The sequence below is a fragment of the Mugil cephalus genome, chromosome 1, assembly GCF_022458985.1.
Source record: "Mugil cephalus isolate CIBA_MC_2020 chromosome 1, CIBA_Mcephalus_1.1, whole genome shotgun sequence".
Classification (NCBI taxonomy): Eukaryota; Metazoa; Chordata; class Actinopteri; order Mugiliformes; family Mugilidae; genus Mugil; species Mugil cephalus.
Genome location: NC_061770.1, coordinates 24,548,115 through 24,575,286, shown reverse-complemented (window position 1 = coordinate 24,575,286; position 27,172 = coordinate 24,548,115). Strand labels below are relative to the sequence as shown.

The window sequence follows — 27,172 nt, the reverse complement described above, 5'->3', positions numbered from 1 at the left end:
CTGACACAGCATCTGTAACATGTTGCAACACCTTTGAAGGAGCTGTTCATCAGCACCACACAGACATCAGACGTGAGAAGGTAGGGGCGGTCTGTAATAGGCCAATTAACAAATGATTCATGAATAACGGTATCGTTCTGCAGTGGAGAAATGCAGTCTGATATATAACAATCTGACATCTAATATCAGATCCAAACTAAATCCAAATATCAAAACAAGCCATTAAACTGATACAAATAGACACAAACCTGATACAAAGAGCCAGATGAACCTGCAGTTTGATCAAAAGCAATATCAAAGAAACTAAATTAAAACATTGCACTCTTACTTATGGCTTTTTCCTTTTAAAATAAAAGCTGCCGTGGATCATATTAAATGTCACGGTGTTGGTGTCTGACATACAACGTGTGAACACAACCAAAACCCAAATATCATATGAAATGATTTGGCGAGCCCACTTGCAATACATTCGCGGTCCACCGGGGGGCGCGGTCCACAGGTTGAGAATCACTGATCTAGAGAATGAGCATCAATGTGTCACACACTGAAAAAAAAGAAAAACACTGCTCAGTGTAAATGTTTTTTTCCTGTGACTTTATGAAGTGTGTCCAGTCTAGACTGCTGGAATTAAAAGTTAATAGGCAAAGAATGATTCCACAGAGGCTGGCAGGCTTTGTAAAATATAAATAAAAACAGAATACAATGATTTGCAAATATTTTTCAACCTTTATTCAATTGAATAGACGAGAAAGACTAAATATTTATCTTCAACAATAAGTGTCCCCAGCCTTAAGGAAAGGTGACGTAAGTCTGTGTTTTTTGAGCATTTCTCAGCTTTCCCAGCCTGTTGTTGCCCCAGTCACAACGTCTCAGGAACATGTTGCAAGAAACTAATTCAAAAAGAGTGAATATTTGCAAAAAAAATAGTGTGAATATAGGTTGAAATATTTTCATTCCAACTTTATTGGAGCTCCCACGACTCTCATTTTTCTTTCGGTCAAAACAGAAACGAGAATGGACACATGGATTCTGGGATGTGGGCAGGAATCCGTGTAGGACGGTGTATGTTTTGGTCATTTGATTTTCATTTTAACATTTTAATATAAAAATTGCAATTTGCAGCATTTTTATTTGCGGATTCGAGAAGGGAGACACACAACTATCTATTTTCATCTTCTGTTTCTAAAAATAAAATCGTTAGAAGACAGCAACAAGAGTGCCATTTTTTTGTTTGTTTTGTTTTTTTTTTTTATAGTTTTGCCGCTTTCAAAGTAAGAGCACGTATGAGAATGATACTATTTTTCTGGTAAGAGCAGCTAAATATATGACTTCTATCTCTGTTTCCTTAGCTAACCCAGACTTACTCTGATGTGATGTTTGACGTGATGGAATCCATCACAAGGTTTGATCTGTAGAAATCTCTGCACACATGTCAAAGTCATGTTAGCTTGTATCTAACTATTCCCTGATTATATATAGTTTTTTTAGCTTTTAACTGAAATATGCAGCTTAGTTCTTCCGCAGTCATGTCCTCTTCAGTGACGCTCTTTTATTGCTTCGAAAAACAACGTCCATCAACTTCTGTCACACAGCACCGTCCTCGTACGTGCTCTTACTTTGAAAACAATAACTTCCAGTCGCACAATATGAAAAAACTGGCGCTTTTTGATTAACTTTTTTATTTAGAAAACAGTAAAAGTTTTGTTCATCCCTTCTCGACCCTGATAAAGAAAAATGCTTTAAATTTCAGTTTTAATTTTTGAATTTTAAAATGAAAATCAAATAACTTGTTTTTTTTGTTGTTGTTTTCTTTAATGTCCTTTCCTGAAGGAAAAATCCAAAGACCAAAACACACACAGACCGGGCTGCCTCCCAGGGTCGAATAGTACGAGTTGGAGGACATGAACTTGGAAGACTTGTTTTACTTCCTGCAGCACAATAAAAATACCATCATCATTATTATTATTGTTATTAGTTTGTTGAATTGGGACAATGCATTCTAAACAACACTGATGCGTTTGTCATCAATGTAAATGCACCAGACTTGCTAAACACATGCTAAATTTAGTCCGTAGACCGAAGGCAGGTTCACAACACAGACTCAAACACAAGACACAAGACTTAAAGACAACAGTCAAACAATAGACAACTGCAGAACCAGACACAGACAAACAATATCGAAACAGACAACGTTATGACAAAACATTTGACCCACAATTACAAAAAGAAAAGAAAGAAAAAACACAAAGAGTATGCATCAGATTAAGAAAACTATTCAGGCTGTGTGAGTACATGTCTGGTTTATTTTTAGCCACCGTTTAGAGATTTTTTATTTTTTTAAGTAAGTAGTTGTCCCAGTTTCTGATGTGTGGTGGTAACTTGTTCCAGGAATGTGTTCCTCTTACAGATAAGACTTTTTGGGAGGATTTAGTTCTTCTTTAGGCCTCGGTACATTACACTCACCTATAGTTAGAGGCTTAAATGTTTTTTCATTCAGTGGTGGCGGCATTTAAAGCAGAGCATTTAAAACTTTGTAAATAAGACAGACATCTATAAAGATTTGGTAGCTGTCTAGATCAAAAATATTATACTTATTAGGACATTATAATAATGAAAATGAAGAGGTTTCCTGTCTAAATTTGTAACAGTATATATGAAGTAATTTTTTGAAGTATTTTCTTTTGTGAAAAAAGGAACAGGAACATTTTATGAGGTTATTTATAAATGTATCCCATCAGTTTGACCATGTTGTTGTAGCCTTCATTTTCCCATTCGCTCCAAATGAAAACAAAAATACGTCTTTTTCGTTCAGTAAACACATTTTTTTGTCTTTATTCAGGTTGGTAGCAAAAACAGCACCTCAGGACAGACGGTCGGATGTGGGCAGCCTCCTGAGGGGTCGAACAGTTTCAGTTACAGGACACGCACAGGGAAGACATGCACTACCTACTGTAGCAGGCAATTTTAAGGCATTAGTTGACCAACAACACTGAAGCACTGTTTCACGACATTCACATTCCTTTGACGACACCGCTTAACGTCCGTTTGATGCGACACAACAGCCCTTTCGTGTGTGAGTAGCATTTGCATAGATTCCAAGGGATTTATGTTTCTTTCTTTTTTTCCTTCTTGCAATTTTCTCTCATTTTCTGAGATAAAACTACATATTTTGAGTACAAACAGTGAGACATGAGACATATAAAATAAATTCTTTGGTCCCTTTCAGATCTTTGGTAGTGTTAGGATTTATTGCTTCATGGAAAAACATGTTCAGGCTCTATTGGACAGACTCTTTATTGCAATAGTTGTGAGGGGGAGGGTGAACTGTGAGTATAAAACTACCGGAGAGGCAAAGAAGATCATAGCAGACGGGTAGCTACGCCTCTAAACTAGACAGCTCAATCCTCAATGACCTCGGAGGACTCGGACACCACCCTGCCGTCCTTGGTCTCGATCATCTTGATGACGACGTTCTTTTTGGTCTGCGTGGTGGTGCTGTAGCCGCTGCCGCCGCCGTAGCCGCCGGCGCTGCCGCTGCTGAATCCGCTGCTGTAGCCGCCGCCGTATCCGCCGCTGAAGCCGCTGGAGTAGTTGCTGGAGTAGTTGCTCTTCAAGGAGTCGGTGGGGTAGCCGCCGTAGCTCGCTGGGGAGGGAAAAAACGGTCAAGACTTTAGAAACTGGAAAAAATTTAAATGGCTTTAAGCGACAAAAAGCTGTCGGCAAAGGTGACTTACTGCTCTGTTGGGAGATGTTGATGGCCTTGATGCCGCTTGCCAGTCTGTCTTCCTCTCCCTCCAGCAGTTTTCTGTAGGTGGCGATCTCGATGTCCAGAGCCAGCTTGACGTTCATCAGGTCCTGGTATTCTCTGATCTGGCGGGCCATGTCCTGCTTGGCTCTCTGCAGGGCGTCTTCCAGGTCCCTGATGCGGGCCTTGGCGTCCTTCACGGCCAGCTCGCCGCGCTCCTCGGCCTCGGCGATCTGGGCCTCGAGGTTGGCACGCTAAAAAATGAAAGATAAGCCTGTGAGATCGTAAAAACAAACCCCTGACGATCCACCGACGGCCTTTTTTTTTTTTTTTTTTGTCCGTACCTGTCCCTTAACGGCATCGATCTCTGATGTGAGTCTCTGGATCATGCGGTTGAGGTCTGCGATCTCTGTCTTGGTGGCCCTCAGGTCGTCTCCGTATCTGGTAGCAGACGTCTGCATCTCTTCATACTAAATGAACATCAGCAAAACAAGACGTTAGGAACGTGGGAAAACTTCTCCATGTCATATGTAGCGACCAAAAAAGAGTTCTCCTTCACCTTAGTCTTGTACCACGACTCTGCCTCGGCGCGGGTGCGGTTAGCGATGTCCTCATACTGAGCCCTGACCTCAGCCACGATGGCGTCCATGTCCAGGCCGCGGCTGTTGTCCATCTCCACAATGACTGAAGTGTCCTTGATCTGGCTCTGGAGCTCACGCAGTTCCTGAAGAAGTAGGGAAAAAAAAAGAAGAGTTTTGTCAACACCAGTGTTTGAGGGAACCCGTCCAGCTAATGCAGTTCCAGGAAGCTCGACAGATCTCGGCAGAAACCTATGCCAGGTTTACACCACAAACATTACAAGCCTGCTGTGACTGCGTAGCTGAATCACAAAATAAAAACAAAAACAAAAATGCTGCGAGTGGTTTGAGGGTTTGAAAGTGACGAGGGCGGAAGCGCTGTCGCTCTGCGGCCTACCTCCTCGTAGATCGACCTCAGGAAGTTGATCTCGTCTGTCAGACTCTCGAGCTTGGCCTCCAACTCGACCTTATTCATGTAGGCCTCATCGACGTCCTGGAAGAAAACGCTTTGCTTAGAACTGATTTATATTTATTTACATATTTACAACGAAGGAAAAGTCCCAACGTTCCGGAAGATGTTACAGTTCTTTCTAACTCAAAACACTGACCTTCTTGATGAGGACAAAGTCGTTCTCACACTCTGTGCGCTTGTTGATCTCGTCTTCATACCTGAGAAGAGTAAAACAAAAGTTCAGGGTTTGCGCACTAAAGAGGCACTAGGTGGCGCCAGTAGCCCATCCCTGACTCTTTAACTCCTCCAGGATATGAGTCTGTTGACTCCGGGCCAAGGGTGAGAGCTGTTACTGATATTTCTCCCTTAGGAAGGCCTCCGAGCTGATATGCTCCGAACATAAAATGTGGCAGCGCCATTTCGCCGCCTTCTGTCGGAGGTGTGCATGTGTGCAGGAATGTGTTCCCGTGTGACAAGCTACGCCGCGTTGCTGACGGCGGCGTCTGTGAAATGAGTTTTACATCGAATCATATGTAACGTAATGGGTGTTGGGGAGCGTGCTTTCACGGTGCTGTAATTCCCTGGAGTGTGTATGACGCAACACGACGGACAGATGTTGGGAGGAGTCCACGCAGAGATGAACTCATTCTGAAGCTTGATACTTTTTTGAAATCAGTGAGTGAAACAGGCGAAGCCAGACACTCACTTGTTCTTGAAGTCCTCCACCAGGCCCTGCATGTTGTGCAGGTCGGCCTCCAGCTTCATCTTGTCGTTGCCCAGGCTGTCGAGCTGCCTGCGCAGGTTGGCGATGTAGGCCTCGAACATGCTGTCGATGTTGGAGCGGGTGGTGGTCTGTCCCTGCAGCAGGTTCCACTTGGTCTCCAGCATTTTGTTCTGCTGCTCCAGGAAGCGCACCTGAGGTTTGGAGAAAGATGCAACAACAAGAAAGAAAAATAAATGGTTATATGATAGTGATCGAATGCAAGAAAACTTCATTTCAAAAGTGTGACGTAAGAGCAGCCCCAGTCCAGCTTTGACATCCTGATGATGAGTCACCAGGACCAACTTCGTCATCTACAATGTTTGTCGCCCTTATCGCTATACACTGCCGTGTTTCCAGTCATCTTTTTTCCAAAGGAAGGCCTGCATCACATGTGTGCATCCTGACAGGAGGTAGAGCGCTGGAAAAAGGGCAGTGATGGAGCTAGTTAACCCTTTCCCCTACACGCCTTCCTGTTTTTGTATTGAGAGAAGGGAGAGTGTGTTTTTTTTTTTTTTTTTTTGGTCCGTGGGTGGATGAAGAAAGGTAAATATTTAACATTGCAATATGACTGCGATGACGGAAGAGAGCAGAGAGCGAAGGGTGAGGTGGAGGGCAGTTTACGCGCAGGGGAGAGGGGGGCAGGGGGGGAGAAGGAAAGGGGAGTGCATGGGGGGGAAAAGATGAGGAGGCGAGGAAGGCTGCATACTTGTGAACAGTAAAGCGGAGATAGCGTAAGGAGATACCGGTTCGGTGGACCTTGCACCTTGACGCACTCTGACCCAACACAGTTAACGCAGATATCGCAGTGGCTCCAAACGCCGCCACCGCGAGATAAGTGACGGCGCAGCGGAGGTTTATCTGCTCGGCGTCGCAGGGTAGCATGCAAAAACTATATCTCGATTCGATCATTGCGGCAGGAGAAGGAGAAGCCAGTGAACATGAAACCGACCGGCCCTTTTTAAATATTAACCCACGGCCTCGGGCAGGCGTCAGGACGACGGGGGTATTACATAAACGCCTGACTTTAATCTGAATGAATTAAAAGTGCATCTATACACACGCCCTCATATAGAATGTCACTGTGAAAGAAGTTATTGTCATTAAGGTAACAATAGCACTCGGTATTGACTGTATATGTGTGTCTTTGGGAGGGGTGGGGGCCACCAGGGCAGCAGAGAGAGCCACACCCCAGCTGAGGGAGGGACCATTCCCAAGGTAACTCATATCACAAGCCTTGAGCTCTGCCCTGACACACCCTTAGCTTTCTGTCTTTGTCTGTCACCCATCTACACGTCTGTTTTTCATCACTATAAAAGGGCAGAAGATACACGGCCTGACCCGTAGCTGCCTTGGCTGCATACTTGGGACGAATAAATCAAACTTGTACATGCAGCAAAAGTGAAGAAATCAGCATAACAGGACGTGTTGCAAACATATGGCCCTCTATCGCACTGTCACACCAGTGAAAGGAGTCTTTGACCACACAGACACGTATCTCCCAACACAGAAAATGTGCAAACGCCGCGCCTCTTACCTTGTCGATGAAGGAGGCGAAGCGGTTGTTGAGGGTCTTGATCTGCTCCTTCTCCTGGTTGCGGACCACTTGGATGTTGGGGTCGATCTCGAGGTTCAGAGGGGCCAGGAGGCTCTTGTTCACAGTGACGGCGGTGATGGGGGCCTGGGAGACCATGCCGCCGCCGTAGCCCATACCCATGCCCATGCCCATGCCTCCTGCGCCGCCCATGCTGGAGCTCAAGCTGTAGGCAGAGGAGCTGGTGATGCCGCCTCCTCCATAGCCCCTGTTGCCACCTCCATAGGAGCTCCTCACGCTGTAGCTCTGACGGGAGGTGACACCACCTGGTCCCGCGTAGGAGCTGCTGCTGAAGTTCCTCGGTGCAGAGGAGCTCTTGTACGTTTTGGTGGTCGTGGTCCTGAAAGACATCTTGGAGTAGTTTTTTTTTTCTTCTTCTTGAATTAAAGGAGTCTGGGAAGGTCAGACCGAGCGGCTCGGTTTGGTGAGGCAGGCAGACAGGCAGGCCAGCGGAGGGGAGAGACCAGAGTGGATAGGAAGAGGAGAAACTACTCAGGAGTTTTAAAGCCTGCCTCTGCTGTGGGAGGGGACTCTGGTGACCTGCCATTGGCTGCAGATCTGGGTGAGAGGCTGGGCCGGGCTGTAACTTTACACTTCTATGACACATTGTCCACTCACTGAAAACTATTACCTGCTCTTTCTACCAGACTTTTCTGTGTTTTTAGAGAAGGCCGTGTCTGTCCGAGGAATGTCGAGTGGTCTCTTTTATGCTTCAATCTGCCCTCTCTGTGTGGCTCCTCCAGGCCGAAGTGTTCAAACACAGCACAGCTCTGACTCAACGTGTCAGAACTAGAGCTCTGGTCAAATACTTAAAAATAATGATTTGTTTCTGCAGTAGATTTTGCGGGGGCGGATTAGCAGGGGGGGAGGTTGATAAAGGATTTCCCTGTTCCTTACTCATTTATGCTGGTTTGCAGAGATGTGTTAATAAGTCAGTGGTGAGGTATGTGTGCATGTGTGAGTAAAGAGGGAGGGGCTGCAGATTTCTTTCTGGTGCATAGAACAGAGGCTGCAATGCATGATACAGTTAAGTTGTGCAAGACACCCCATGTGCCATTTTCTTTCCTTCATCAGCACTTCGACAACGCTGCTTGTTATTTTTGAAGCGCGTTATGGGGCGTGAACATCTTTTCATTCATGCTGTTCACCAGTACACCCTCTTTCAGGTATTTTGCATATTGCAATAAACACAGAGGACAGGTTTGACGACCTGGATGCGGATCAAAGTCATTCCTGAGGAATCTAATCAAGCCTAGTGAGCAAGTCGGAGACATAAACAGACTCTGAGTCTGTCTGAGTTATCGAGGTAACAACAAGGTTATTGTTGTGACTCGCTGAAAATGTTCGCCGGCGGTACATTCGCAGGGTGAAGTGTCCAATTCTGCAGCAGGTGACACGTCGCACAAGTGTCACAGAAGTAAACCCTTTCACATTTTTAATAGTGAGCATTTCATTTCTTGTTTTTAAAGTTCATGCAAGTAAAAGCAGCAACATGTTTGGTTACACAGCTGCAGAGGGGCTGGTGTGTGTGTGTGTGTGTGTGTGTGTGTCACCTCTAGGAGCTAGGCTAACTGTGTCCCTCTGTTTCTGGGCTTCACTGTAAGCTAAGCTAACCCTGCTGTTTTTGGCACAATCAGATCATTCAGTGTGCATCATTTTATGATTTTATTTTTTATTGCTATATATTGGCTGCACTGCATAATTCAATTCCAATTTGACCAATTTCTTTCAATCTTTGTGTTGTTGTAAGAAAAATGACATGAGGGTCGAGAGGTTTATCAGGCAGATTCAATCACAAAGAAGCTGAACGTTATATAATATATAGGCGTGTGTGTGCTTGTTAGTGAACCCAATGAAACTCAGTCAGCGCTTCCAGACGTAGCAGTTTTTATTGGTAAAGGAAGCTACCGTTACTCAGGCGGTTTCCTTTTTGATGCTTCAGGGCTGAAAATTCCTCAGTGGTTGCAGGGATCTCGATCCTGCACCTGGACACGGCTCCTGTGCTTCAGCTGAAAGAACCAGGTGAACAGCACCAACCAGGTCGCTTGAACACCAGGAATGTTAGGTTTACAGGCCTGGGGGCTTTTGAAAACAAAGAGGACAAATGTCAAAGTTTATTCATGCTTTCACTGTTCCTACATGTGTAGGTCTGTCTACGGGACGAGATGTACCTTTCTCAGGATGTGATGTTATATAAACTCTCTATCTAAAGATAGAATTAAAGAATCTCCATAAAAGTCTTTTCATTATTTCTGAGAGCCGCTCTCTGTCTGTACAGATCCCAGGGCCTGCACTGCTCCTTCCAGTCCTGCCTTTACTGTAACTTCATCGTCATCACCATGAAGATGGCCGTCCTTCCTCCAATGCCTGCCCCGCGTTCCTCTCCTCCCTCCTTTTCATTTCCTCCTCCAGTCCCTCACCACGATGAGTCATGAGTCCTGGCATTACCCATCCAGCCCCTTTCCACCATACCCCACTTCTGTCTTTCTCTTTTTTTTTTTTTTTTTTTCCCGCCGCTGCCTCTTAGCCTCATTGTCGTCATGGAAACGCACAGATTTCAAACACACTTCCCCATCCTCTCGTGAAATGGGTGCCAGCTCGAGACCGCGGAGCTCAAAGGGGACCAGAAGTGTGGCAACGCTGGCGAAAATAACAACAACCAAAAAAAACTAAACTAAACAGCGCCCGAGGGGGAAGTCTTGTTTTTCGCCGTGTGAATTTCACATGACTGCGCTGAAACCGGAGCGATCTTATATGATCAGCAGGTTCTGACTCATGCGAGGGCTGTTGATCCGAACCCACGTGAGCGGTTTCCTTTGCAGAGCGCTTGGGAGATATAATTGAATTTCAGCAAATCCACCGTGAGTTATGGAATTCTGAAATGTCTCGGACGCCCGTGTGACTCTCATTACTCCGCCTGAGACGCTTAGTTGAGTTCTGTTGGCGCGTCGAGCGGTGCGACGCTTTAAATCTGCCTTTAAATTGGTTTGATTTTAATATGATTTTGCATGTTTCAGAGTTGAAAATAAAGCTCCAAGTCACTGATGTTGCTATGTTTATATGTCATACACGTTTGGTGTGATGTTTTGGAAGTTTTTAAGTCTAATTGAATCTTGTGTCTCGTCGGCAGCGCTCATGTGATCACCTGAGACACTTCACAGCAGGCAGGAGTGATAATTAGATTTATCCTATTCTTCACACTTCTGAGAACAGAACGTCTTTATAAACGAGTAAATAAAGTCTAATACGGTTTCAGACAATCACATGACGCTGGCAGTGAATTAAGAGGCTTCTTTTTGTTGTTTCCGTTGACTTCATCGACGCCTCTGTTCCTGGGCCGTTTGCTCAGGAGATAAATGACAACAGGAGGCTCTCAGCGTTTCTGGAGACAAGTCCTGCCGTCAATCAATATCACGCAAACAGTTTTAAAGCGAAGCACAAAGGGCGCTTCATTCTCACGTTAGAAGGAAAACAGGTCTGTTTCCTGTCATGTAGGGACGCATGATCAGAACCAACATAACGACATCTAGATATCTGTGATCTGTTGTGTTTCAGGTACATCACGTTTGATTAGTGTGTGAACAGCACTAATTTAATCTATAGAATTCTGATTCTGACCTCCACCACATGAGGTCCTACAAATATCTATATATATATATATATATGTATAAACCCGTCAGCCATAACATTATGACCACCTTCCTAATATTGTGTAGGTCTCCCTTGTGCAAACAGTTGTGACTCATCAGAGAATGGACATGGGCCTCTTATTATTTCTTTCTTTTTTCAGTGTTTGAAACAGCATTTTCTCATATTTTGTATGATTGTGTCTCTGTTTGGTTTTTCTATATAGTAAATGAGGCCACTACCTCAGTATACTTCAGAGTTTATAACAAATAAATAAATTACTCGGATGTTTTGTATTCTTTATGCCGCTATGATCTGAAATACTCTACTTTTTCTTTTTTTTGTTTTACCACACACATTAGGGTGTATTTACACAAAGCATCGGTATCGCCAATACCAGCCTGAGTTTTACTCAGTGGGGGGGTGGGGGCTTTGATGGGAGGGGCTTCTGTGAATCATCCCACAGATCTGTGCAACTCAGTACCTTTTGTATATATGCGGATACTTGTATATTGTTTATTCTGTTTTTCTGTAATTGCAGTTTCCCCATTGTGGGACAAATACAGGTTTTCTAAATTCTAATTCTACTTGATCAGTTTGGGATCTGGTGAATTTGGAGGCCAGGTCAACACCTTGTGTTGTTCTTCAGGTTGTTGTTGTTCCTAAAGTGCTTGTGTCTGTGTGTCTGTGTCAGGCTGCTGTGCCATTGGTCTGGTTTAGGTGGGTGCTGCATGTCTTGATGGCCAGTGTTGTTCACTTCTGCTGTCCGTGGTCATAATGTTGTGGCTGATCGGCGTGAGAGACGGGCCTTTTTTAGCAGCTGACTGGTGACTTTTGACTTGTTTGTGAAATAGCGTGAGTCAGACGTTTCTGAAATCTGCTCCAGTGCAGTCGTCCACGTCCACCCGGCCCCGCCTCCGCTCACACCTCCATTCAGAGGCAGCGCACCGTAAACGCTCTTTACTTCTACGCTTCCACACATGCCAGTCAGTTCACGGCTGTGGCTGGTTCATTCTGTAATCTGACATTGCAAGAATGACCAAACAGAGAAATCAGATAAGAGCAATAAATTCAAATGTAAGCGTGAACCCGGCTGAGGGCTGGTATCAACCCTACGCCTGTCATTCATAGCGCTAACTTAAGTCTATTGTAACAGCGCCTGTATGTGTATGCGCTGTCTAATCACGAGCTGAGGGGGAGGCTGATATTTCTGGTTTGACAGGAGTCCTGAGCAGGATTTCACAGCAGGATAAATGAGTGTGTACACAGAGATGGACCTTTAAACCACGTGTGTGTGCTGTGAGTGTAACACTCTATAAACATCTCAGAGGACCTGTCACAAGGTGTGTGTGTGTGTGAGTGTGATACAGGTATTGTGTGTGTGTGTGTGTGTGAATGCGACACAGGTATTGTGTGTGTCTGTGGAGGGAGTGTGTTGATGGGTGTAACTCTTTCACCAGTATGCTACTCTCGCCCACGAATGGACAGGCAGGGCGGACGAACATTTGCAGCATTAATCATCCAGCCAAATTCACTGAATTTCGCAGGTATTTCAGGGTGAACTTGATTCGACCCTTCGGTCAAACACTCGGCCGGCAGGACAAGAGCCAGAGGGTCTAATCTGAAAAATTACACAGAAGACTGCAATTTGCCAATGAAAATAACAGCTAGTCCCAATGTGTCCAATGTTTTAGAAAGAGGAGTGGACACTGAGACTAATCACAAGACAGCAATGTGCCCAATTTGAACATTAAATTTAATGCAAATTTCATGTTTTTAAGGAAATTTACATAATATGTACTCCTTCTCCTAATTTCTTGTTATTCTTTGTACGGAAGAGGATCCGCATTACTGAAAAAAAAAATAGAAGTTAAGGCAAATTATTTTGTTTGTGCGTGTGTGTTCAGACTTTAATCTCAGAATTTTGAGACTGACATCAGAATTTGGACTTTTTTCTCGAAAAAAAGGGTTCTGAGCGGAAAAAAAGTGAAAAAATTCTGAGAAAAAAAGTCACAATTCTGAAAAAAAGTCAGACTTCTTACTTTTTTTGTCAGAATTCCTCACTTTAATTCCAGAATTCTGAGCAAAAAAGTCAGAATTCTGACGACAATCTCAAAATTCCGAGAAAAAAAATCTCAATTCTGAGAAAAAAAGTCACAATTCTGAGAAAAAAAGTCAGACTTCTCACTTTTTTCTCTGAATTCTTACTTTATTCCAGAGTTATGAGAAAAAAAAGTCAGAATTCTGATGACAACAATCTCAAAATTCTGAGAAAAAAGTCACAATTCTGAGAAAAAAGTCACAATTTTGAGGAAAAAGTCACAATTCTTACCTTTTTCTCAGAATTCTCACTTCCAGAATTTTGAGGAAAAAAAGTCAGAACTAAAAAAAAAAAACAAATCATTGGCTCTAACTACAATTTTTGTTTTTTTGTTTCATTGGGCCTAGTCCTCTTCCGTATATTTTCACTGAAACAAATGGAAAAAAGTCTGGAGTTGTCTTTACTTATAGGCTATTGTTCTGTTGTATTACTGGTCTGGCACACTCTAACACTTCCCCGTTGAGCTTTCTCCCAATAAAACTCTGTCATCATTAGACTTTTTCTTTTGTTTTCTTAAGAGGGTGATTTGACCGTACCTTTAACTCATGCTGTGCCTTCAGGATGTCTAGCAGCCTTTCCTGACAGGATACCTCCACAATGAGCTTTGAACCACCCTTTGTGCTTTAAGGCAGCCCCTTTGCAACAAACAGAACCTACGATTCCATTAAGCATTGAAAGACAAACCTCCCTGTTGTACCTCGTGTTCCTCTGGAGCCGCAGCTTCGGGGGGATTTTCTGGATATGAACATACGAGTTTGAAAGTAGTGGCTTGTGGTCAGGGAGTTTATATGACGTTACATCCTGAGGCTGGTAAATCAAATTAAATCAAACTGCTATTTATAAAGCACTTCATTCAATAAGAATGCAACACAAAATTAAAACAGAAAAACTAAACAGGATTAAAGCAAATAATGAAAACCGCCCCTCCCATGTATAGATGCAGGTAACTGGTCTAGTAACATGACACCTTCTAGAGACACCTGGAGTAATTACAGCATCTTTCACACTGAGCAGGGGAAACAGGCTGGAAAAGTTTTTTAAAGACGTTTTGCCACTTGTCCAGGCAGCTTCTTCAGGAGTCTATGGTATTTTTATATAGTTTTAGATCCAAAAACCTAAATAAATATGAGATTTTCAATTTAAAAAGCAAAAACTAAAACTGCTAAACAAGTAAATTTACCTTTAATCCGTGAAAACAGAAAGAGAGACGAACAATGAGAAACCAGTCGTTAACTGAAACACGATACCAGCCTGAGTTTTACTCAGTATCGGATCAGAAAGGAAGTCGTGGTTTCAAACATACAACTAACAGCGTCTGACTGATGAAGCCCATGCAGAAGCTCAAAAAAATGCATTTCAGTGGGTGACGTCACAATGTGTTTGTCCACAGTATAAACAGTCAGCACTCCTCACCTGTCTTCCAGGAGGCGGCCATGTTGTTTTGGTCATGTGATCAGTGAGCAGACTGCCCGCTGAGATGATCCTCTCACGCGACTCACTTTCCATTTTCACTTTTCATGGAGAAGGTGACGAAGCTGGTATTTCTGTCCGTCGTGTTCATCTTCAGGGAGAGTGAAGCCGGTCAGTGTAGAGGTTTAAACGCTAACCTGCTATTGAGGTTTTGGCGAAAGACCCGGAACGAGAAGCGTTTTACAGAAAACTATGAAAAAAAAAAGAGGTGGTTTGAAGGATGTGTGGTGAGGATTTCAAGAATTAGACAACACAACAAGGTTCAGGACAGCACACACTACTACTACTACTACTTCTACCACATTATTCAGTGGAATAAATGACATGACACAGCTTGCTCTGATATCTTCAACTGAAGTTGAATTCTAAGTAGAAGTTGTCCCAATCTGATTGAAACATCCTGTGCATATCAGATTTTCTTTCTTTCTTTCTTTCTTTTTTTTTCATGGAGGAGTCGCTGAGCATCAACTGTGATGTCTCCAGGTTTGGGAGAGAGTGTGAGGCCGTGCACAGTTTAGGAAATCACCCAGTGAGATGTGAATGACTAAATGCACAGAGAGTGATAAAGTGATAAAGATAGCTCCTGTGTGATTTACGATGAAGCGACTCAACGTGATACGTTGTAATTTGCCATTCGAGTCAACAGACGCGGCTCAAGCTCGTTGCTTTGTTCTCCAAACACAAACATTGAGTGGAAACCGCGCCTGGAGCTGACCCAAGATGAATGGGAATGATGATCTAACAGGTGACTGCAGGCACCCGGGCTCATCCTCTGCACCTTTTATTTTTCCAAAGACATGCCTGTCATTCCTGCCGAAGCACCGGAGCAGAGGGCGCTGGGGCAGGTAATCATTACCGCCTGTGGAGAACCGAAAACAAGTGTTCACGCAGCAAAAATGCAAACAGAATTCAGACCTTACCTTAGAATAAGCCCCTCCCCCTCCCCAGACCTGGGTCCAGTCCGACCCCCCTTCAGCCCTAACGAGGAGCAGCTGCTCTGACAAACTTTCCTCTTTTTTCCTGCTTGGAAGCTTGGAAGTGGTGCTTAGTTTAAGAAATGGATTAAATGGTGCATTCGTTTGAATCAACACACTCTGACTAGTTTGCACAGTAGCACACATTGTGTCTTTCAGTTGCTCCTTTTGCATCATTTTGTCAATATTTGATATTTTGTGGGATTTTTTTCATCTCTTTTCGATACTTTGTGCTTTATTTTATTTGTTGCAGATGTTTTGTGTCTCACTGTTGTTGTGTTTTGCCTCTTTGCAGTTGTTTTGTGTATTTTTACATTCGTTTTTTGGCTCTTCGCTGATGTCGTGTGTCTCTGTAGTTGTCTTTTGTCTCTTTGCTGTGTCTGTGAAAAAGTCTTGTGCCTTTTTGCAGATGTCATGAGTCTCTATGAAGGTGTCTTTTGCGTCTTTGCAGTGGTTTTGTCTCTTTTTGCAGATTATTTGTGTCTCTTTGCAGATGTCGCATGTCTTTGTGTAGTTGTTTTGTGTCTTTTTTCAGTCGTCTTGTGTCTCTTTGCCTTCACGTCCTTCATTTTATGTCTCAGGTGTTTTAAATTCACCGTGTTGTGTGTCTTTGTACTTGTTGTCTGTGTAGTAGCCTCTTGTAGGAACCTTTTTGCAGTTGTCTTCCATCTCTTTGTGGTCACACACACTTTGACCACGAGGCTTTTTGCCACACGGGGCCTGTTTGTCAACCCGCTGGTGCGCGGTGGTGCTAATGTTAGCTAGCTAGGTAGCCACGGCTCACAAAGTCGTGCAAAATCGAGTTTATTTTCACATGGTATTAATTTCTGTCTGTGCTCAGAGACTCAGTGTTTCACTGAAGCGCAATAAAAGAGGGAAATCTTTTTTTTTTTTTTTTTTTTTAATCAATTTTGCACAGTTGACCTTTTTTTCATTTTTCAGACCTCCATACCCACCGACCTCTCCCCCTACACCACCCCTGATATTTATAACTCTCTCCCAGGAGTTTGAACGAAGGCGGGAGCAAAGCAACATGTTCCATGGAAAAATCTGGTCCCACTCAGCTCGGTGGCCTTGAGCCCAGTTCACCAATACCCACAAAACGTTGGCTTCCCTATTTGATTTTCTGTCTTCTCTTATGGAACAAAGACTTCATTTGTAGCGTGTGTGTGCGTGTGTGTGTGCAGGAGCTCTTTCCTCTTATTCAGATCAGTCGCATACGACGTTGCATTTGTTTCTACCATCGCTCCACATGTTCGCGTTCCTCTCCGGTTTCAGCGCGGCCATGTCCTCTGGTGATCTCTCCCTGCAAACGCTTTGCCTCCGCCCACCGCCCCCTGTCACTCCTTTTCACTACACCCTCCGTCGCCACGGCAACGGGGTTTACCACAGGCTGCTGCTGACGACTCTGCCAGATGCATATGTGTGCGGCCGCCGTGGAAATAGCGCGCGGTTGCCATGGATACGGGGATACACGGGAGCCACACAATGCGTAATTACACATTGTAACGGAGCTCTGTCCGTGTGGAAACTCTGCACGCAGCGCGCTCGCGGGCTGATGGATATTTGCAGCCGGCCCTCCTCTCTCTCTTCCTGGCAGATGGGCCTCGCTCACAGACCTGGTCCTCATGTAAAACAGATTCACCGTTGGTGAAGGTGCTCATATTTTACTCCCTTGGCACGTTTCTGGGATCCTAAAAGCGTCATAACCCAAACAAGTCCCCTCAGGCTGCAGAACAATGCAAAGACAAACGGGAAAAGGAAGTCCATGAATTTGTGTGGGTTTGTTTTTTCAGCCACCCAATTTAGAGTTTCTTTGTACTTAGCCAGTGCAGAAGTACAGAAAAATTGCTGGCGTCGAATCTGTTTCCAATCAATGCGCTGCCTACAATAGTCCCCCTTGTTTTCAGCTCGGATTCATTTCATGCGATTATTTGTAATTTGCAGGTCAAACATTTTCAAGACGGTTGACGGGTTTATATTTATTTCCTGAAACCATTTCCTGATGCGGGAAGGATGGTTTGTGTATATGAGGGAGGAAAGGCACATGCAGAGAGTCTGTGATATAAAGGAGGAGGAATGGTGGGGAGTTATGCAACTGGGGCGAAGATGCTGACTAATACTTTCTACATCATGAAACCATTTGGTACGAGGGCTCATTGCGAAGCAGCTTTAGTCCGTAAATTCCCTGTCTCATCAGTAAATGTTACACTGATCAGCCACAACATTAAGACCACTGACAGGAGAAGTGACTGACATTTAAACCGCCTTTAGGAACAGAAAACACGAAGCCTCCGTGTCCGTCCTCTGATGAGTCACAGCTGCTGTGGAGACCTACAAAATATTAGAAAGGTGGTCATAATGTTATGTCTGATCGCTGCATGCGCTAACAAGAGGAACTTCAGTAATTAGTTTCCCAGTACACGTTCAATTGTTTTTCAAGTCCAGCTGAGTGGCAACAAAGTTTTCTTCTTCAACTTTAGAAGACCAAATAAAAACCTGACTCTGGTGCTCAGAGGTCTCTGTCTCTTCTTGCCTCCACTGTTTATGGTCTCAGGCAGGAGAAAGAATTCATCACACAAATGTCTCAACATGAAAAATGATGAAGTGAGGACAGGGTCTGCTTCGGTGTCACGTCCTGTATCGTGTTCTGCAATTTTTTATTTTTTTTTTTTGTCAGTTTATTCACTTCCTTTTAAGTTTTCACTACATATATGAGTCTGGAAGGATGAGAGAGGAGGGTTCACAGTAATACTGTGTAGAGAGGTTTGCACAAAAAAGCTGCAAATGATGATGAAAAGACACCACATATTAGATAACTTATAGATTTACTGGATACTATTTAAAGCTCTTCGTGGCTCCAGGTTATATCACTGACCTTCTTAGCACAGCACAGGTCGGCACGTACCTTAAAGTCCAGATAAGATGGCGCTGTCCGTCCCATGGGCCCCCTCCCCCCCCCGGCTGAAAACAAAAGCTGGACGTTTGCAGTGAGGGGCCCCACGGCTGTGGAATGATCCGTCTGAGGAAATCAGGGCAGCTGCAACCTCTTTCAACCTGAAAGATACATTTCTCTTAGATCCTAGAGTTCATTTCTCTGTGTTTTAGTGTTTTTCTTTATATTGTTCAGTCATTATTTGTTTTACATGCCTGTTTGGTGAGAGTCTCTCTGTTGGGGACTGATTCTGCTCCTGTGAAGATCTGTTAGACCAGGGGTGTCAAACATCTTGTTAGTTCAGGGGCCACGTACAGAACAATATGATCTCAAGGGGGCCAGACCTTCAAATAATGACAACTTCAAATGTTTCCCTTTGTTTTAGCACAAAGAAGTACATTATGGTGTTTACATTTAATGCAATTTCTGTATGTCTCAATGTTGTTTTATGTCCCGAGCTCTTACTAAAATTGTGTGAAACGTAGGAAAAGTAGTTACTTTTATTGGAAAATTTACAGTTAATGCCTTCACTGTAATATTTGCACTTTGCAAATTCATCCCGCGGGCCAGATTGGACCCTCTGTGGGGCCGCTTTTGGCCCGCGGGCCACATGTTTGTCACCTGTGTGTTAGACCAATCGAATCGTGTGGGCGGGGCTTGATTGTGGCGAGGACTAGCCAATCGCCTGCGCTGGTATTTATTGGTTGAAACGCTCCATAATTAAACGCAGAAGGTTAGAAAACTAGATATACACATAGATAAATAAAACTTTTATGTCGCACACTGTAAATCCTTCGTGTACATTATGTCGTAAATAGGTCATAAAAGTGCATCATTAACCAAAATGCAAATACCCCCATGGGTCCCCAGAACAATGCCGCCTGTGTTGTTTTAGTGCTTTACATCCAAAACGCTCGCTGGTGCTGAGGAGGAGGCGCATGGAAAAGTGGAGTAACAGGAAAAACACTGGAGTCATGCCTGGAAAAGCTGCAGCGGGAACTCTGAGGAGAGGATATTTAGGACTCGGGAGGCGTAAGTGACACTTACCCCCAACAAGTGGTATTTATCGCAGTGATAAAAACTCCACCTTTAGCTCGTTCTCACGTCGCAGTCGAAAGACAAAATGTCTCAGAGGTTTGGTGAAACCTATAGATGGAGCTATATGGGGGCGTCTGGCCTACGCACGGATTTTATGAGTGTGTTTATGGGGAGTGTGTCTACCTCGCCTTCACCTAGTGTCTGTGTTTTTTATTGTCCGCGTAATAAATACGTGTTTCGCTATCTCTAATTATACGCGGCAGGTTGAATCTCTAACAAACGTAACTTCTCGTAACTTGTGCAGGCTTCAACCTGGCTGAGGTGTGTGACAGATCCATTCATAAAAAAATATAATACACCCTATGGCAGAAGTCACATCTGAAATTAAACGTGAGGAGACCAGATGTAGCGAGCTACAGAGTTCAGAGTTGGAATAAGGTGGGCGGAGGAGTGGCTTTGTGGAGGAGGTAAAACTGTCCCACATTCCTGAAGCCACAACCAGCAGTGTTATGTGTAACATCGAGACTTAACTGATTAGATACATTTTATGCAGATGACTCATCACTGTATTCTGCCAGCTCTCCCACAAACCAGGCATTCTGCTTTAAAAGACCTCCTGATATCTGTTAGTAATTCAGAGCACCCAGCTCAGATGGTTCTCTCCCAATCCAATGATTAAACTCACAGGAAATCTAATCCTTGCAGCAAATAACTGCAAATAACATCTTGTGACAATACAAGTTGGGAAACTTTTGGACCTGGCATTCATTCATTCATTCATGTGGATGTTACTTAGACATGTAGAACCCACCTAGACCAGGCCAGACACCCACACCCCATAGCAGTGACACTCCTTGATGTTTAGCAGCCATAACACACAAACAGTGCGTTTACATGCACAGCTTAATGCAGATTTCAATTTTCTGAATGTGGTCCTTGTCCCAGTTTACATGCAACGGTTAGCATAGCCTGCTTTCTGGTGGACCTAATACGTCATATAATAATCAACTGGAGTCTAATGCAGCAGACCAGGATTTCAAACAACAACAACATAGATAATAGTTCAGCTTTTTTAATCTTGTATGTAATGTAATGTGTGCGCTACTTATGGTGCATATAAGATGGCGCTATCCCTCAGGTGGTTCTTCTACCGGCTCTGTTTACCTTCTTCTTCTGCGACTGGCTTTCATGGATGTTTTTTTCCCAGGGTTAATACACCAGCACAGCGGTTGTGGAGCATGTGCACACGCATTGTCCAGTTAAAGTCTGATTAAGGGGTATACATGCTGGAAATAATCAATTGAAACTTAAACGGATAAGGATAAAACTCTGATTTTAGTCGGAGTAACGTGTTTGCATGCGCTTACATTGTCCAGTTAAAGTTGGATTAAGGCAATAATTAGTCTTTTTCACGTGCATGTAAATGTACTGACAAACACACACAAAAAACGCTTGAGGAACAACTCAAAAAAACATGAAGAACAGCACAAGGTGTTGACCTGGCCTCCAAATTCACTAGATCCCAAACTGATCAAGTATCTGTGGGGTGATGGTCATAATGTTATGCCGGATCTGTAGCTTCGAGCTATATGTTAATGTTCAGCGTCATTTAGTTTTGCAGATTAATCATAAACCAGTCTGACTTTAAAACTTACAACTTAATTAATGGTCTATAGTTGTATTTGCACAGGGCCAGTTTTACCTGGGGGGCTCTAATAAAGGGGAATAATGTGAATTCCATTCACATAAAAAAATAAATCATGAAAGATGATGAGATGGATGACGTGCGTAGAGATGGAGTTGATGGTTTAAATACTGATACTTAGTAAATCTCCCCTATGATCAATACAGTCTCATTATATCATGATTTACTTTTAAAAAACAAAAAAAGTTTCTTATCAAAAACACAACTGTAGCTATTGAAAGAGTATGTATGAAAGGCACGATTAAATAATATTAAGTCCCCAGTTAAGGGCCTGTGATGAGGTATTTGTTTTCTTCATACGCTCACTGCTACTAGATGTTGTAATCATTCATAATTAGATTTCCAGTAATAGTTTTCATCCGTTTCTATCTTACGTCTACAGATTTCACCCTGGAAACATATGTTTTGGTCACCAGTCCAAACACAGATAAAGAAAAGAAAAAAAAAAAAGGAAAAGAAAGGGGTAGGAGGTACAGTGGGTTGCCATGGAGACCAGACCTCAAACACTAGGAGCGCTACACCGCCACCACCAGCCTCCTCTGGCTCCACCCCCCATGTGTAACTTCTGCTTCTCGCTGCTGCACATGAATGAACATCTGCACGGTCTCTTTTTAAACTCGCAGAAGCATGTGGATACCACCACGCACCACGTATAACAATGGCGTTGATATTTATGTCATAGATGCACATTTATACTGCATCTAATCACTTTTTTGTATGTTCTTTAAATCACTTTTAGCCTGTTTAAGAGATTTTACTGCAACGTGACAATGAGTCACTGCAGGCAGCCCATGTGATCAACCTCCTCCCTGAATCATCCTCCAAAATTACAGAGTGGATCTAAACAAACAATCTCATAATGCAGCTGTGCATGAATTAAATCCACCCTCTGGATTCGCTTAAATGCTCCTCTGTGTTACAGTAAGTGAGCAAGAATGTCGTTCGGTAACGCACAGCCTGCAAGGGACAAAGACGGTGCGGATTAGTGTCAGGAAAAACGTAAACAGTTGTTTGAGTCGAGGACCTGCCACAAGCGTTTTCGTGTAAAGTCAACCTGCAGATTTATCCTCCAGTCTGGAAGCGGCAGATTACTATCGCTGCTGTCGTCTTAGATTAACTCAAACTCGGCTCAGGTGAAAAGTTAGAAATCACATCTTCGTCTCCTCTTTTCAGACAAAACCTTTTTACTCTGCTGTTGACAGACGGCATGTACTCAGTCGTGTCCCGGCCTGAGTCCTGAGGCCTTCGTCGAGAGCTTCTGGGCGTGTCTGTGTTTAAACTGACACCAAAGCATGTCATATACAAAGACCGATGGCTGCGTTCACGTCGGGGCCGATGTGAGGCCCCGCTACGTGTCGGGGTTGTTAGCCTCTCGAGATGAAACGAAGGCGAGTGGGTGAGGATGCAGTTACACAACAAGATATGTCCATATCTTATCTGTCGTACTTTGAATTACGGCAATAAGTGAGCTGGCTATTGGACGACAGACTGAGACTAAGACAGACTCACATAAAAGATTAATGGTTTACTTTGCATCAAAATAAACAAGATTATCATATAAAGAGACGACATTTTCACTATAATTATCAGGTATTTGAGTTGTTCTTGCTTTAATAACATCGTGACACACACAGGACATTCGTTCCATAGAGGATATTTGTTCGCAGACTCTCAAAAGACAAAGAGTTAAAGTGAATGAATGAGTGACTGAAGTTGTGTCATGTCACGTGAAACCTGTTAATTCTGTTGAGCACTTTTATGTCAAGTTAAATCACTCATGTCTAGTCTCATCGTTCGCTTCCTGTTTTATTTTGTACTCACCTTTTCTCTCTCGTTTCAGGCGCTTCCTTCCTGTGGGCGATTTTCCCTCCACTGTGATTATCTCGATGGTCCCTGATTCTCTACACCTGTGTCCCCGTCCTCATGTATCAATAGTCCTTGTCTCCCTTTGTTTTAGGAAAAAACAGGTTTTTTGTTTTGATGCATTTAGTTTTCCTTCTTCAGCCTCCTTTTGTTATATTTTTGTATCCTCCATGAGAGCGTCTTTTGTTTGGTCTTTTCCCAAGTAAAACATTTTGTTTAACTCTACTGCCAGCTTTGAGTTTTGCTTTTGAGTCCCTGTCCCGGTGCCAAGTTCCCGACAAGTTGTGACTCTTGCAAACCTCCTCAACCCTAAAACTAAGCTCTTCTTCTTTTCTTTTGATGGTCTGGTAACATTAATACATACACATAAAGGTAAACTGAGGGAAATGGTTCATATCAATAAAGGCAAAGTCTGATCATGGAGTAAATACATCCCAGAATACATAGAACTCATGCTGGTTTTTAAGAAAGGCTTTGAAGATGCTTCCTAACTTTAGGCCTGTAATGCACCCAACCGTCCAGTATTTCTTTCTTTTTCTTTGGCTGATTTACACTTGTGTCATTCTTTCTTTCTAAAATGGAAATGAAATATTTTTCTTCCTAATTTTGTTGCAGAAGTTCCCAGAAATGTGTGTCACTTGTTTGTAGGGAGCTTTGCTTTCACTCTTCTGTCCAGTTCATCTCAAACCACCTCTATGGGGTTAAAGTCTAGAGACTGGGCCATGGTCCACTCCATGTTTATCCATCTAGTTTTTATCCTGAGGTAGTTCTGGTTTAGCTTGGACTAAAGTTTTGGGTCATTTTCTTGCTGTAGGATGAAGCTCTGACCAACTATACCAGAGGAAACTGATGCTGGTTTACAGCTTTAGACCATTAATTAATGTAGTTTATCATGAAAATATCAACTTCAATAAGAAAGTTAATATTTATAAACTGCTTTAAATTATTAGAAGACTAGAAATTTGCACTGATAAACTGTTTCACTGTTTCAAACTAAGTTATGTGAATGAATTTCTGCTCTTTAACCCCAACAGTCATGACAAGTTTGAACTTGATGTTGAACTCAATTTAATGAGTTTTCTAAACTTCCTGTGAGTTTTATCTGTGAGGTCAATGTCCATTTAACTCATGCTTTTAAGTTGTGAGTTGAAAAACAAAACGAAGGGCGAACGGAAGAGGAGGAAGGGTGATGTGATTTCAACACAGTAACATCACATTCTTTAATTAGATCAACTCTAAAATGGAGACACCTTTGAAACAAGGCTCTAAAAGGAACTGTGAGTTTATTCGACAAGATAAAATGAGTGGATAATGTGACCTTATACAGGGATCTATATTCATTATATTTATTTCTATATTAAAATCAGCTTAGTGCCATTTATAAATATACATATTATAATAATTTTTCATTCAACATTAAGCTACTCAGACATTGTACAGGTTCAAATTTTCTTATTTCAAACGTGCAACAGTAGGTTGCCCATGCAACTGACTTACACATAAACACACATACATACATGGGATTTCACCTGAGGACTGAACAGGCTCTTTTTAAATCTGTGGAGGAAAATTAAAATATCTATATATATATAAAAAATGTCTAATCAACCAAAGACTTGCAACCCTGCAGTAGGGCTGCCCCTTTGATGAAGACCTATGACCTAATAAGCTGTTTTAACTCATAAAATCAAGTTGAAACAATGAATGATCGTTGAACTTTTTTGAGATGAAACTAAAAGGCAGCAGGTGAACTTTAGTTTCCAAGTCTTCCTGACTTGCACCGTTTTACAGTGTAGCCTTCATCCGTCGCACAAATCTGCAAAACCAGAAAATGTGTCGTGACCTCGGGAGTAAACGCACGACTGACTGAAAAAACCCTTGTGTACATAACGCACAAATAACGCCGTCCTCGCTCTTCTTATTAGTTGCTTGTGTTTTCTCAATTTTGTTGTTTCGTCAGCAGGTATCACAGACTGTCGCCGCGGAAACGAGGCCCTCAGCTTTTTGAATCGGTCTGACTCGCAGTAATTTAATCAGTTCCTGTTAACTTCCTGGAAACGTTTCCCCGTAGCCAGCATTGTAGGGACGCGTATCGAAAACTCATCACTCCAAAGAAGAAGAAATAATTATTTGATTAAGATGTCATCACTTTTTTTTTTCTCCTGAAAAAACGTGAATCCTCATTATTTGACACAGATAGCTGTGTGGGCGTTTTTCTGTTTTCCCAATCACTTCATGAAAGAATAAGGTCCAAGTTCACAAATTCCAACGCTAACCCTTGTAAAACACATCTGTTTTGCATTGCTGCTGATAGTCTTGGTTTGTAATGATTTGTGAACACGATTGCTGGGATGTTTTTTCTCGGAAGACGTTCTCGACTGGATGGTAAAAAACCAAGACTTGACAAAGGCCTTTCTTGTCCGTATTGTCTCAGTGGAACGTCTTCCTGAGTACTTCCTCTGAGAAATGTTACAGTAAAGATGGATTAGAAAATTTATTTGTGAACTCTTCTAAAACTGTAAAGGAGTGCCGGGCTGCAGAGGCAGACCTTCCGACAAATCCTCCTCACCGAGACTGATGTTAACAGCTAAAAGAGAAAAATGCCCGAAAAGGTCAAGTAGGGCTCTGAGTCTGTTCGCCATAAAAGCACAAAGCTTCACTTTAGAAATGCAGGGAGAGGAAGAAGAAGGGAGGGAGGCTTCATTTTGGACGTGTGCTTAAAGTCTCAAAGTCGGTAGCATTATTACTTTGAAATCTGTTATATAACCAGGAGGATGATGCTGAAGTCAGTTTTTATCAGAACACGTAGAGAGAAAATACTAAATAAATAACTCTTGATAGTCAGATTCACCTGCCTGTTACATACTCAGCAAGAAATTTGTTCTCGCTCCTAAGGCTGCAAGAACAAGAACAAGAACAAAGTTCTCTCTGGTGGTGATCGATACTGAAATACCGACACTTACGATACCATGTTTGACATGACAAACATTGTGAACATTCTTCTTTTTATTTTAGGTTTACCAGACACATTTACACAAAGTATCAGTATTAAACTGAGCCTGAATTGTTCTCAGCGTCAGATTGGAAATGAAATCTGTGGTATCGAACATCACTACTCTCTAGTCACTCAGTGTTGATCTCTACCCAGGAGAGATTAGCGGATATTAGCAACTGATAGCTCACAGAGTGATCACTAGCATTTCCACTTTAACAGCTACATATATCCTTAGGCCCATAGCTCCATATCCGCCTCAGTGTCTCGTCTCCAGCTGTTTTTGGGCCTTTCTGTCTCTTGGGGGTTCCAGGTCAGGGCCTGGCGTGTGACAGTAGCTGCCTGTTTATGGAAGGTGTGTCCAGTTTAGCCACGCCCACTTCCCATTTCTGACCAATCAGAGAGTATTTGCTGGACGCCACAGGAGAAATAAAGTTCTGTCCGGTTCACGTGTCGAAAACAAGCTGCGAGAGCTCCCACGCTCCCTGCATAAATCCCTGTCAGATCTACCAAAGTAATTAGTTACCATCAATTATAATATTACTGTCTTTGAATTGTAGGGCGTTACATTACTTTTGCATTACTTTTAAGTTACTTTCACTAAAATAACTATAATATGGATTGTGCGTTCTCAGTAGATCTTATTGCATTCAGTGTAGCTTATTTTCACATCCAGTAGAAGGTGATGTGACATAATGACTAAGCTAGGCTAACGCTAACAACAGTACAATATAATGGAGCAGTTGTGATGCAGCTGTTTTCCGCTGCATTAGGAGAAACAACTGGAGTCCAGACACAGAAACCTGGTGTTGTGGTTCATTTAGTGTCAGATAATATTAATTTATGCTGTATTTGTTGATGAAGTCAAACCTTAACTTACTTCTTCAGTTAAGTTCTGGAGGGCTGTCAGATAAGTTTGTGGATGTTGTTGTTTTGTCGTAGTTACGGCCGAAAGTAACTATTTCAGTTAAATAAATAACAATAAAACAATAAACTGAATATCTGTGATCACTCCTCGTCATCCTTTTAACGCTACAGTATTATATGGCTAATGTTACATTTCAGTAAAGCTCTTAGCGTTAGCATCTTTTATTTAGCTACATTTATCAGAACTGAAATGACCTAAAACTAACTGAAACTGAGGCTAATCCATTTTTCCAAACCCATACTAGTTCATATGGATCACTGTCGAGTCCATTTGTCCTTAATTTGATCTGATAATCCACATTTTTCCTGGTCTCTCTGTATTTACTGATACATTTCACTGTGTTTTTGCCCCTCAGGGGGCGTGGCTTATATGCATACCCTCTACAGGACATTAACATTTGCTCACATATTT

At 42.8% G+C, this 27,172-nt stretch overlaps 1 protein-coding gene across 1 annotated transcript; it reads right to left on the bottom strand.

The window, feature by feature from the left end:
• Positions 1-2,800: 2,800 nt before the first annotated feature.
• On the bottom strand, positions 2,801-7,614 carry krt8 (keratin 8). The gene is made up of 8 exons (XM_047583207.1): positions 7,072-7,614; positions 5,481-5,689; positions 4,932-4,992; positions 4,721-4,816; positions 4,305-4,469; positions 4,090-4,215; positions 3,735-3,999; positions 2,801-3,643 (listed from the first exon to the last, which is right to left on the bottom strand). The coding sequence occupies exons 1-8, from the start codon at positions 7,477-7,479 to the stop codon at positions 3,399-3,401; spliced, it is 1,575 nt and encodes a 524-aa protein (XP_047439163.1). The 5' UTR covers positions 7,480-7,614; the 3' UTR covers positions 2,801-3,398.
• Positions 7,615-27,172: the final 19,558 nt, after the last annotated feature.

What these genes read in the sequence shown, in the direction of transcription:
- krt8 (XM_047583207.1), bottom strand. Translation starts at nt 7,479, where the DNA reads ATGTCTTTCAGGACCACGACCACCAAAACGTACAAGAGCTCCTCTGCA. An exon ending in ACTTTGTCCTCATCAAGAAG is followed by an intron (nt 4,817 to 4,931) that starts GTCAGTGTTTTG and finishes GTTTTCTTCCAG; the next exon opens with GACGTCGATGAGGCCTACAT. An exon ending in TGAGGTCGATCTACGAGGAG is followed by an intron (nt 4,470 to 4,720) that starts GTAGGCCGCAGA and finishes CTACTTCTTCAG; the next exon opens with GAACTGCGTGAGCTCCAGAG.